At 39.6% G+C, this 13,824-nt stretch overlaps 1 protein-coding gene across 1 annotated transcript; it reads left to right on the forward strand.

Moving 5' to 3' along the window:
• The first annotated feature begins 1,840 nt into the window (after window positions 1-1,840).
• On the forward strand, window positions 1,841-13,215 carry snx30 (sorting nexin family member 30). The gene is made up of 9 exons (XM_030769022.1): window positions 1,841-2,027; window positions 6,000-6,188; window positions 7,457-7,567; window positions 7,903-8,061; window positions 8,710-8,899; window positions 9,041-9,240; window positions 10,732-10,818; window positions 11,168-11,320; window positions 11,993-13,215. The coding sequence occupies exons 1-9, from the start codon at window positions 1,887-1,889 to the stop codon at window positions 12,062-12,064; spliced, it is 1,302 nt and encodes a 433-aa protein (XP_030624882.1). The 5' UTR covers window positions 1,841-1,886; the 3' UTR covers window positions 12,065-13,215.
• Window positions 13,216-13,824: the final 609 nt, after the last annotated feature.

Below are 13,824 nucleotides of genomic sequence, written 5' to 3' on the forward strand. Positions count from 1 at the left end.
GTCCCACGGTAAAGCAAAACTTGGCCTCAAGTCACTTATTACAGAACCTAAAAATTTTCCAATTTATTGAACCAATCGGCAATTCTTGCGATGTCAACCTGAACATATCACTGGGGAGAGGAAAACAAAAAGAAAAAGTAGTATGTTACGGTCCGTTGAGAGTGGGTTTAGAGAATTAAAAAATATGTACATTAAAAGCTTTACATGTTGGAGCAGACAGCACCCTCATACAAGAGATGACTATAATCTTTCCCATTTTAAGGGTCAGATGGGTAGTGTTTATAATCATTGGGACAGCAACGCTCCAGTACATATTTATATCTACGTGACATACCCTTTGCGAGAGGATCTCCTTGATTTCTCCAACCCATTCCGGGAGGCGTTATAGTACAGCAAAGAAGGTAGTCTGACGATATTGTCTGTAAAATACTGATTCGTTGCGAAGTAGTCAACCACGCCAATATATATTACATTACGGTACAGTAATTCATAATACATACAACTTCATGTGAAAGAGAAAACTTTGCAGCACGCAGCATGCACATCAGGTCGAACTGAACCATTAAGCAAGGAACCACATGCGACTGTCGATCCACTTAAGTGCAGGCGCCGAATGATCTTCTTTCTTCAAACTCCAATTTTTGCTGTATGAATCTTACTTTCTTCACCTTGCTGTGAAGAAAGCTGCAACATAATAGTATTAAATTAACATAGTTAAGACTGGTTTAGCAATAAGCCACTCCACCAATATACATGTGTGAACACCATTCGATAATACTTCCGCTATAGTTAACACACAGACCCTCCGTGGGTTTAAACGTTAGCTATTGCCCCTAGCGGTCCATTAAGGCTGTGCCCAAAACCAAGCCAACTTATTCTTTGAGGTCTTCCAGTTGGCGTCGATGGTTGTTACAACCTTGGATTCACGTCAGTTTAACACAAATTGATCTGGAAGGAAAGGTTATCTCCAAGTTATACAGCATTTTAATTACAAATATTCCCTAGCGTAAATAATTGGGCTTTGGACCTTGAGTTCCACGATAAAGCCATTTAGGATTTGAGGGGTTGATTCCTCTTAAATGTCTCATAAAATAGTGTCACTACAGCTTCAAATGATTTTGATATACTAACCACCAGAGGGCGATAATAAATTTTCTCTCTACAAATGATCGTCGTACGGCCCAATTCTGCGGCACTTGGAGCTGTTTTATAGAGGATGACCTGGTAATTGTATTTATTTAACAGAATTTAACCAGTCATGCATTCACTTCTATGATACACGTTTTAAATGGACATATTATTTTAAGACGTGACGTCTCTCACTACACTCAATCAATTCCCGCGATGCGGTCATTACACTCAGTTATACACATTTTTACAAATTCAAATCTTACCAAGATCTTTTATTTTGAAAAACAAACAAACAAACAACAACAAAAACAACAATCCACCAATTGGCCATCTTGGAATAATGCTTGCTATGGATACGTGCGTGTTGCTGATTCTAACAAAAATCCACTCGTACTCTAAGGGACCACTGGTCGACTTAATCTTGGAAACATAACAGGTGAACGCGCTTCATCATAAGATCACAACTAACAGTAGGCTATTCTTACATACCAGCTACCAGCAGTATGCATGAACTGTCGAGATAGAAAAGAACGCTTTGTGGTTTCAGCGGTCTTTTTGTTTAATCAAGTGTTTTACCTACTACGTTTATTATTTCCTGTAGTGATATTCTTACTTCCGGACTTGCGTGTTGCGAGTCAGCTGACAGATGTGTGCAGGTCCAGTTTGCACGGCTTTACAACAACCATTAAATAATTTGAGTGCAAGGATAAGGTAATTTTAAAGGGTATTACCAGCACCTTCTCCTCGCTTGCACAATGAGTGCTGGCACCCCCAAATCCTTACCATCATCGGGGCAGAAATCTATCCAGGAGATTTGCCATCCTCTGTCTGCCGAGGAATCTATCCTCACACCCAGCCCAGATGTAGGGAATACAACCAGCAGCATCGGAGAAAGGGTAAGCAACAACGCAAACAAATAACGCTAATACCAATTGATGTGCTTGTTTTGGGTAAAGGTTTTTCAAGTGCTGGATGCTGTGACAGAAAAAGAGAAATCCTCCAGGAAGCCTAAGTAGTTCACCGAGTGCTCCGAACTTCAGTCGTTCAAACAGCGCATGGTGGTCGTTTTTAAGGAGTTAATATGACCTTAACATTTTTTTTTACTGATATTAGACATAGGATACTATGGCATTAAAGTAAATTTACCTCATGTGTTTTTCCGAAGGTAAATAGTTTGCCCGTTTCTATGCACGCGCATTAATCTTTATCTCCATAATTTTTCTATTTAAACTTTCAGTGTTGAAGTTCCTATTCAGCCTAAGTAATACTGTGATTTAGGGTCTTTAGTTTACTCCGGGCTTTTCAGCTATTTTTCTCAATGTCTTACTTTTCTTCTCAGTGACTTGACACAGTATACATATTCACCTAAAATCCATACAATTTGTGTTTTGAATGAAATGATAGAGGAATTTCAACGACATAACCAGAGAGATTACAATGCAAGACAGTCACAGGGTGCGAGACTGTTTGGTTAAATGGCTGGGAGCATAGTTATTTTCCGCTCAACTGTCACTTACTGTGGACAATAGAGCTGTGTTTTGGGACGTCTCATCGCTGTGCTGGGGAAGAGTACTGTGTATTGTGTTTAACTTGAAACAATAGGGAAGTTTTATTTGTCATTAAATTGTGTTTTAATTGTACTTATTTCTGTATTTATTTTTTGCAGATTACTTATCCATCCTTTTTAAAAAAATTAACTTTAAAATAATGTTTTATTTCATGTACTCACTCATTCTACCTAGATTGTTTTGTTGAGAGCAAAAGATAATCTCTGTGTCATGACTGGACTCATTTATGTCTTTACTACTGTGTCACAATGTCTTAGTCTGGCTGTATCACATACCTTATTGTGTCATTGCCCTTTTTAGACAAGCATCACAATAGAGCACAGTGCTCAAGACAAGAGCTGTTGTGAAGATGTTGAGAACTTTACAGATATGTTTTTTGGCTAAGAATTAGAGTTATTCATCTGTGACATGTCAAAATTTGGCTCCTGGTGTGATCCATAGATCAGAAACCAGGTGTGGCATTTTTGGCAGGAAGTCAGTGATGTGGGAAAATAAACGAAAAAAATATTAACGAAAACGCTGTATGGTATACATCTTTTTGCAAATTTGTATTGGCAGTCCCTGACACTTACTATAAGGAATACTGCCATTGAATGATTCTTAACTCATTAATATTTGCTGTGCTACAGCAGAGACCATTCTTTTCAACTGTGCAAAGACATTTTCTTCAGTAATAGTAATTACAATATTCACTTGATGAAATTTATTCACTTACAAAGTTCAGTATTTCTGCAAAGCATGTACCGCTGCATGGTCAGTTTTACAAACTAGAATTGGTATGCTTCCTAAGGACAATTTTTATTCATGATCCATATGTCAGACTGTCAGATGATACTTTGATAAGATTACAGGTATTGGGCATATCTATAATGAAACTGTATTCAGTTTGTTAGAATTACAAATGATTTTACTACAGATATGAGGTATTATCATTCACAAACAGCAAACTGTATCAAAGCAGCAATTGTGACTTACTATGCATGCTGTTTTTTCACATCCTTTCTCACTGAAAATGTTACATCACAAACTATAAAAAGCAGGAATACGAAAAAGACAATCAAACATTTCCTTACTCCTCTTATGTGAGTTAGATAAAATGCAAAATGATATCTGTCTGTACTTTTAATTTCTAACTGGACTATGTTATGCTGGGCATTTCTGTGAAATGAATATTTTATCTCTTATATTTTATATTTTAGCTGAGATCTTGAAATGTGACATAGAAATGATAGCCATTATAAGTTTACACATTCTGTTGTTCAGTTGGCACTCTCAAGGTAATAGCTGCTACATTTTAGCTAACAAGTCCCATTTGCTCAGTTATGATACAACGGATCACCTCATAAGTAGCCTATTAAAATGTATTCTACTCTTTTTTTGACTGTATATCATTTTTGAGCTGTTATTTGTGCACGTTGCCCTTTCAACAGTTTGACTGGTTACAGTGGAAAATGTGGTAGGTGATGTTCTTGTGGTTGTAGTTTGTTTTTCTGATGATGTTCACGCACACATTTGCGTATGCACACGCAGTCTGTATGATCCACTAGACAAAACAGTCAGGGATCATCTCTCCTTTCTTTCCCTTGGATTGTAGTTGTTTGAAGTCTTTAGGGAAAAAATAGTGGTACTAAACAAAAGTATTGTACCAAACTGTGATTCAGCAGGCTTTGTTTCACTCCTGCTAACTTCCTGTCATGAGGTTGAATTAGATCCTGAGTATGGGTGACTGGGTTTGAGGTTGTTCATCGTCGAACGATGCACTTGAGCACATATTCTGGTTTTTAAATTAAACCATGAATTTCAGGTCTGCCATGTACTGCTTAAGAACTTTTTCAGTGTGCACAAATGGGAGTGTGACCAGGAAAATTTTGTCAGTATTTCCAGAGCTGTGTGTGTATGCATGTGTGTATGTGTGTGTGTGTGTCTGTTAGAAAGAGAGACAGAGAGAGAGAAATGAGGATGTTTTGTAAAGCCTAACATATCTCAACAGGCATGACAGAGCAGTTTTCAGCCTTTCACAAGAAAAGACATGAAATTCAAACAGTTTCAGTTTCCAGGAAATACTCAGTGCGTTAAATTACTTGAACTGAAATATAGATTATCTGAATTTTTTTTAATCACTTCAGTTCACTTAGGGAGAACTAAACATGTGACTTCATTAGGACTTTGTCTCTTTGCTAGGACTTTGTGATGACTTTGTCGTCAGGTAAAGACTTTGTCTTGTTGTTAGCCATTACACTACTTACCAGAGCTCTGACCGTGTGTGCAGATTATTGCATTTCCAGCATGAAGCCAACCCTTGACTGTGACGTAAGGTGGAAAATCTTAATGTCAGATCACCCTTATTAAGCTCTGTCTTCTGCACTCCTGTCCTTTAACATACAGTGACACTCAGCCTTACCTCAGAGTCAAACACCTGCACTGCATATACACACACCAACAAGTACATTCTCACTGCGCTGTCACTGGCCCAAAATTAGAGCAGCAGTATTTGATCCAGAATTACAAAAACCTTTAGAGGGCGGTTACCTCTGAAGCAGATTGCATCCTCACTGATACATCTTTCTGTTTGTGTGATGATTTTTTAAAATTTTATTTTAAAACAGATTGTCATGTTCATGGTATGTCAAATTACTCACAACCCCAGGAATGACAACCATATTCAGCTCTCTTAGTTTTCTTGCTCATTTAGTTGTTGGCAAGGTTGACCTGGCTCTTTCCACCATTTATCATGATGTTGTAGATGCGGCCTGGCTTTGTTGACAGTATGCCAAGCAGTGTCAGCCATATACAGACACCATCCAGGTTATGCATTTATTATATTGTGGATGCAACAGTTAGATAGCTTTATGCTGTCTCACTCTACCAGGTTGTCGTCTGCCTGAGACAGCTGACATTTCTATGCCAGTGAGTTATATAATGAAGCATTACAATGTTCTTTTTTAACACATTTTAGCACATCTAGCCTGTCTTTTAGCTCCATGATTATGTGTTGAGATTTACTGAGTTCTCAGTTGTTTACTAGACATGGTCTAGTATTGGGTTATTCTCAGATGTCAGTGTGTTCTCTTATCTAATAGGTTAAAGCATTGACTTACTTATACCACATCATGCAGTGCAATGTAATTCTTTGACATTTGAAGACTGCTGTGCAAGTTTTTTTTCCCCATCATGAGAATGACCACATGAATATCTCTCTTAATAACCCCAATAATTTCTATGTAGTTTTGCCTGTTTTCCAAAGTCTTGCACCTTACTGAGTTTGATTAGTTGAGTGACAGACACTTTTGGATTGTCTAGGACTTGAGTCTACCCAATGGGACACCAGTGGACACATCCAGTCCTGCTTCCTCCTCCTCTTTGTTAAATCGGTTGCAGCTGGACGATGACATGGACGGGGAGACGCGTGATCTCTTTGTTACAGTTGATGACCCAAAGAAGCACGTGTCCACCATGGAGACATATATCACCTACAGAGTGTCAACCAAGGTCAGATGTCAGCCTCTCAAGTAAACGGTGAAAGTGTTGTCCGTGTGAAGGTTGCCCCATGCTGTCTAAAGCTACAAAACATCTCTCTCTAGATCTCACTCCCCCAAATGCTGAGTTTTTTTCTCTCTTTTTCTATTAGAGATGCTTCCAGTGCATTTAGATTAAAATTTTAACAATTACTGTGGGATAGTTTTGTTGGCAATCTTTCAAGCTACAATTGTTTATACCAATGATATAAAGCTACAATATTTAATGAATGAAGTGATGAGGGGTACTTTTTTTTCTTTTTTTAGGCAGTCAGTTCCCTCTATTTTTTAGTTATCTAAACATTTTCCTCTTTACAGTGAACTTATCGTAGTTCTTTAAATTAATATCAACAGATCTAAGTCGAACTCAGCTGTGTGTCTGTCGATCCGTCTTACGCTCACTAAAGCAGAAATATGTTTATCCCTCTGCCTATTTTCATCTAGATGAAACATCAAAGAATCAAATTCAGGCTTGACTGCAGAGGTGCTAATTAAAACAGCTGCTCTCACTGAAGGCACAATGCTTTGCCACTGGTCTGCTAGAGAACAGAATCCTTCAATCAGCTCTCTGCACAGCTCATTGGTGTTTTTTAATTGAAGGCTTGGTGAGGGGGGAAGACAGGTCAAAGTTATCAGAGTTCACAGAGCAGCATTAATGTGATGCCTGGCAGTTACCAGCCACTTTGTGTGATAAGACACCCTTGACAGCATCTGCTCATGGCTCACTGGTAAAAACAATATCGATTCTGTGATAAGGGTAGCCCTGCTGTGGCTCGATCACGAACATTAGCATCAGACCTTATGATGTATGAACATGATATTAAAAAAAAAATCTATTGATTATTATCAGAATCAATCTGATACAAACCTGAAACATTACATTCATTTATCACTGTCTGATCAGAATGACTGAAATATAGAGATGTTTTCATATTAGTGTTGCCCAGTTTGCATACTTCATTGCCGTACTGTCAGCCCACCAAGGCTTGTTTTGTGGTTAATGGATAACTGAATGGATAACCATTTGGACTCCCTCTACATACATACCTCATGGGTTTTTTACCTTGAGGAATAAAAACTGAGATGGCAAAGTCAGGGCTAAAGCCCAAAGCTCTTGCCATTCCACATTGAATATGATGTAAGAAATTCCAGTATAACTGTGTTTATAAACTCCTTTTTTTCTTATTGTAAAATGTTTATATATATGTTTATTCATCTAATGCATTAGCATTTGACCTACAGACCACCAGAACAGAGTTTGACCTGCCAGAGTATTCAGTACGGCGACGTTACCAGGACTTTGACTGGCTGAGAAACAAGCTGGAGGAGAGTCAGCCTACCCATATAATTCCAGTAGGTAGAGGAGGACTTTTCTATCGTAATGCTGCACATACGCACATGCCTGTGATTACAGTATTTACCTGAATTTCAAGAATGAGTATTTCACTCAGCTTCAGTCCTGGCGACCACCATGAAATCACTTTGTCATTCCATCCCAGCTCACCTGATGCAAGTCACAAAACCCTAAAGAAAAGCTTTGACATTGGAAGAGCTGGACTTTATTGATGCTTGGCTAGAATGACAACAACTTGACATGGGGGATCTACAAAACTGAAGCTGGGAAAACACAGAAATATAATGCTGAATCTCCCTTTTTGTGAATATGCATATGCTTGTGCCCCCTACAGCCCCTCCCTGAGAAGTTTGTCATGAAGGGTGTGGTGGACCGGTTTTCAGAGGAGTTTGTAGAGACCAGAAGAAAAGCTCTGGATAAGTTTCTAAAGAGGATAGCAGACCACCCTGTCCTTTCTTTCAATGAACACCTTAATGCCTTCCTTTCTGCCAAGGTCAGTTTAAAGCTGTCTGCGAAGAGCGTATTGACAGTGATTATCTCATGTTTATGTCTTAGAGTGACTGTAAGGTGATGGATGGTAATCCACTCTCTCTTAAGTTTTTGACATACTGGGGACATAATGAAAAAGCTTTAATGGGGAATATTGTGACATTGTTTGATGTATGGAGCAGTCAAGAAGTCTTAACAGATTAGTCAAAAAAGCCTTATGGGCAGTACAGTCAGAAAACCGTATAAGCAGAAAATCCACTATAAATCCACTGGCGCTCAGTCCATTATATTGTTTTAAAACCATTGAATAATCAGGACAGTGTAGTTTCTCAAATGGCTATGGCCTGTCATTAGACAGTACTGATTTATAATCTTAATGGATGCCTCATTATTGACCTGCTAATGAAAAGTCAGGTGTAATTATTTACAGAGACATTTTAAAGATGGCAGCCGTGGTTATTAATAAGAATGATGTTACTGCTGAGGGAAACATTGATCTCTGTTGGAAACACTCACCTCCAATCTATTGATGGCACATAACTCAGAACAGTAAAAGAATGTCCCAATAGAGCCAGTGGAGATTGTTTTCGAAACACTGAATACTGATAGTGTTTCAGAGAGTACGATTTTGACGTGTGGTTGTCCTGTCTAGGACCTGAATAAAAGGCAAGGTCTGGCCCTGTTAACCAAGATGGGCGAGTCAGTGAAGTATGTGACTGGAGGCTACAAGCTAAGGGCACGACCACTGGAGTTTGCAGCTATGGGAGAGTACTTGGATGTGTTTACACAGAAGCTGGGTACCATTGACAGGATAGCACAGAGAATCATCAAAGAGCAGTCAGGTAAGGGCTTAAGGAAGCCATATACTCCGGGAGCCGTCTCTCTTGGAAAAGTTATCATCCCTTTTTTCCCTCATCCTCAACCTCATTCTTATTTTTTTCTCTCTTTTTTCTCTCACTCTCTCTCCTTTGATCTTTCTGTAGAGTATCTTGTGGAGTTGAGGGAATATGGCCCCGTGTACTCTAGCTGGGCTGCTTTTGAGAAAGAGCTACAGGAGCCTCTGGAGGGTGTGGCTGGCTGTGTGGCTAACTGCTGCAGTGCTCTGGAAGAGCTCACTGAGGACATGAGTGAAGACTTCTTACCTGTACTCAGAGAGTATGTTCTCTACATTGAATCCATGAAGGTAAATCACACAGATCTATGCCAAAGACAGCTATGTTTGCAGTGCTAGATTTATATTCAAATTCTGTCCAACTACTTCAACCTCCGTCATGATAAACCAGTGAAGTTCTCTCTTGTTAAAGGTTGGGTTGACCACTTAAATAAACAAAGTGCTTGTATGCCCTCTTTCATGCCACTTGAAGTGGGATTTCTATAGATCATTTGGTACATATAGTATTTTATTTTGAGGAACATAGACTCATGCTTGGTCATTTCAGGTCCACCAAGATCGTCACTTCTCCATGTAAAACCACACTGTGTGCTCTCAGTCACACAGTTGAACCTATGAGATCTGTTCAGAGTTAAGTTTTATGTAGAGAGTTTTTTGTTGTCTCACCCCCGAGTGACGCTGTTGCTTTAGTCCCGCCCCTGGGAGAGAAGTGTCAGGGCTCGTGTTACATCTGCTGTGGTCAGCTCCCAGGCCTGCTGGCCCCTGGCCTTCTGGAGCACTCCTCATTAACAGCGACGTGGGCACACAGTCTTCCCATGCACAGTTGATGTTCTGCCAATACTCCCATTCTCTAACTCTTCCCTGTCAGTGCTGAAGAAGCCACCTTATGCAACCCTAGAGCGGCAGCTCACTTCCTCCCTGCCTGTGTGACACATATCGCGTGCTTGGCTTAAGCAGAGAAAGAATTACTGTTGAGGAGGAAGGTGGGGGAAAGATGTGTGTGTGTGTGGGGGGGGGGGGGGGGGGGGAGGGGGGGGGGGGGAGGGGGGTGTTTGTAAAATAGGCTGTGACATATTTACCCATTTTTTATCATTTCAGAATGAGAATGGGCCTTCTGATTTTTTAATTTTAAAAATAGATTTAAACACATTATAAGACCAGATTTATGGAATTTTCCTCTGGTGAGAATTGATTTAAAGTGTAGTTGATGTTACCTATAAATTTGTGCAGACTCTGCAGTCATTTAAAAATATATCCTACAGACTCAGTCAGATATTTTTTGTTGGGTTTCCCTGAATGTTTTTTTTTTTTTTTTGTGGACGTGTGCACTTTTTGTTGGTTTGGAGCAGATAATCAATTTTAGCACAGCCAGGGAAGTGGTTGTTTCTTTGTGCAGATGATAAGTTCATCTGCAGGTTTTGTACTGAGGAGGGACTGGGCAGCCCAGCGATTTCCCCTATGTCACTGACTGCATCTTGTTAACATTTCCAATCACCAGAGCCATCCTTCTTCCCCCGGGACTGCTGTGGCAGACATTTCAGGGAGACGTGTTGAAGCAAAGACTTATGGCAAGGGATAGGACGACAGGATAAAATTACTTTTATAGCACTTCATGCAACAGAATGCAGCAAAATGAAAAAACATTTTTGGTAAAACAAGCAATAGGTTTGCTAGATTGTCCAGTTGTGAAAACAAGGATAGTGGTCATGGAAGTGTTGGTTATTTAATGACCGTGTGGTATGTATCTACTGTTAATATTCACTGCTATAAACCATCCCACAGAATGTTTTGAAGAAAAGGGACCAGGTCCAAGCAGAATATGAGGCCAAGCTGGAAGCTGTAGCATTTCGAAAAGAGGAGAAGACGCCGGTATGTCCAAGCATTACAGAAGTAGAGGACGTGTTTAAAATCGAATGACTTCTTGCATTTACCCTGTAATGTATGTGAGGGAGCAGTTTGTTTCATGATGGTATTTTACATTTGAGTATAAAACCAGCTCATGGTGTGTAAACCTGTACAATATAAACATTAGAAGCCAAAGTGTATTAGGCAGATGTAATCCTAAAAGGCTCCCTCATGTGTTATTTTATAACAATGGTTCTTTAGTCAATATTTGTCATTCAAGCAGTTCTTTCGCAAAGTTAGGCAGCTGCTGATGTTAAAGGCTGACAGTACTGCAAGTAGAGCTTGTTGGAAACCCTCTAATGGTCTTCTCCAGGTGCCAACAGACGTGGAGAAGTGCCAGGACCGAGCGGAGTGTTTCAATGCCGACCTGAAGGCTGACTGGGACCGCTGGCAGAACAACAAGCGGCAGGATTTCAGGCAGCTGTTGACTGGCATGGCAGACAAAAACATCCACTACTATGAGAAGGTTAGATAAACGTCAAAGCAGAGTTACCACAGCTAAGAGTGACTTTGTTACCTGAAAGTCCTAGTGAAGCATAACTTTTCTCCAGGAGGATCAATAGTGTAATATAGGCATGCATGTTTACTTGACTCACCTTCACTAAGAACTGAATATGTATCTTTTTTATATATATGTGAAGTGATTGAAGAAAAGTATGTAACTCATTAGGCTGCAGTCCTGAAATAGCATAGCTGGGGGGAGTGAAACCAGTAATGGAATTCTTTCACCTTCTAGCATAGCCCCAATGCCAAACACTGCCACAGCTCTGCAAAATTCCAAAGACCTCTGCCAAATGGGCTGAGTCCAGTAAACGAAATATAAATGCAGAGATAGCCTGAGCTCCATGCTGCAGTATCACTGAGTGTGTCGGAATCATGTTAATTATGTATTCATGTCATTTACAGAAATCAGGAAGGAAAATATTGGACATAACATATTATTATGGTTGTTATAATTAGTAGTAGTAGTAGTAGTTGTAGTAGTAGTAATGGTAGTAGCATTAGTAGAAGCATTAGTATGTGTTGACTGGGTTCAAATGATCTGAGTCACAGTACAGTAAAAGTATTTGATTGTGTGTGTGGGATGAATGCATGCTGTTAAATTGACAGTGTCTCCTATCTGTCCATTCTGTTGCAGTGCCTTGCAGCTTGGGAGTCTCTTATTCCAATGTTACAAGACAAACAGGAAGCCAAAGCAGAAACGAACTGAGCACGTTAGTGTAGCTTTGTACTGATTGGGAGTGAACACGAAATGGCAGGACCTCATTTTGATGAGGTCAGCGCCAAAAGCCGGAAAGAGCCTCAGGAGATGAGACTCACAGATTCCATTATGACTGCAAGTATTTTTCTTTTTTAAGTGTTTCTTTTTGTGAAACCCTTCCTTCCAAGCCAATCACCGTAGATGCTCTGTGACCACGCATGCACAGTTGAAGGAGCATCTGATGTTCTGCACGGCTTATTCCAAACACTACAAGCCAGCCAGACCACAGGCTCCCAATCACACCATCCAAAGGATTGTGGCACAAAAATTAAAGAGAAGTCGGACAAGCTAACGTGTACAGTACTGTTTTGTGTGTGTATATGTCTGTGAGACCTCAACTAATTTGTAGTTTTGAGCAAATGGTTGCCATTAATCTCTTTGCAACATGATGCTTGCCCTTAACGCTTCTCATTTGAAGGAGGAGCTAAGTCAGTCATTTTTGTTATTTTGTCTCAGCCTGAGGAGAGTGTTTTTGAAGATATATATTTTTTTTTTACATTCCTCTTTTTAATGATGTACAGGGACCTGAGGAAGCCTGTTTCAAATGTTTTATCAGAAGCCTTTGAAATCAGTACACTGAAGCTTCCATGGTGTATCAACATTCATCATTTTGCTCATCTTCGTCATGCTGGCTCTGGATTCTTAATGAAGGGGTTTTTTTTTTTAACCTCCTGTTTGACCTCGCTGAACATTTCGTTGACTTTTGTTTCAGAGTGATTGTCACTTAGCCGAGAGCCTGTATGCCAGGTTTACTACTTGTTGGATTCTGATGGTCTGTCAAAAACTTTCTTGAACACTCAGATTATTTAACACCCCCTTGTTATATATGTAATGAACACATGTTGGACACAGAATGACAATACTTCAGAAACTGGGATGTTAAATTTCCCTAAATGGTAATAAAGTGTAAATGCAATGTTATAAAGAATCTTCTGTAAAGATATCCCTTTGTAAGCTGTGTTTGACCACTGTACCTGAAAGCATTTTATAGAGTGTTGATTAAGGCAGTTAAATGCAGTAAATCATTTTAATATGGCCTGTAATGAATTAGTATAACAGTCAATACCAGTGTTACACATGATAAATGTAATCAACATGGCTCCCAGTGACAGAGGATATCAGAATGTTTCGTTTACAAAATTAAAAAAAAAAAAAAATCTCATTATTATAAAACAAACATTATTTTGTCCTGCTCAACCATTTATTTGGACTGTTGAAAAAGAGATTTTTTTTTTTTAAAATTCAAAGATAAGATTCAAACAGAATCCCAGGCCTCCTCCTGTACTTGCTAGTAAAATGCGCACCAAAACAAAACTTCATATATATACTCATACAGTGCCACCACTTATCCTCACCTCCTGCCAGCTGATTGTATGTGTAACCGTATTGATTAGGAACACACAATACCATGGCTCTTCTGTATTTCTCAGGAACAGTGCCCTAGTAAGTTTTAGAGTCTATATCACAGGTTATGTTTTTGGACAAAAATTGTGTGAGAGTGAGGAGTTATACGGTGGGGGGAGCTTTGCTATGGCTGCTGGGCGGTGTGTGCAGATACCACGTCTGCTGTCTGCACACATCAGAATCATGATTAATAGGTGAAACAGGGACCTAAGAGTGAGGCAAGATGGGGACCTGTGGGAGGGAAAGTGTATCAAATAGAGATATTTTTCCCTGTGTTCAGTTGCTCTTTCTGTCTCGCTCTGCAT

The sequence above is a fragment of the Chanos chanos genome, chromosome 3 (assembly GCF_902362185.1).
Source record: "Chanos chanos chromosome 3, fChaCha1.1, whole genome shotgun sequence".
NCBI lineage: Eukaryota > Metazoa > Chordata > Actinopteri > Gonorynchiformes > Chanidae > Chanos > Chanos chanos.

Bases quoted from the DNA above. Each gene is read 5' to 3' on its own strand.
- snx30 (XM_030769022.1), top strand. From the start codon at position 1,887: ATGAGTGCTGGCACCCCCAAATCCTTACCATCATCGGGGCAGAAATCT. The intron at 8,062-8,709 runs GTCAGTTTAAAG...TGTCCTGTCTAG, and splicing joins ATGCCTTCCTTTCTGCCAAG to GACCTGAATAAAAGGCAAGG. The intron at 10,819-11,167 runs GTATGTCCAAGC...GGTCTTCTCCAG, and splicing joins GAAAAGAGGAGAAGACGCCG to GTGCCAACAGACGTGGAGAA.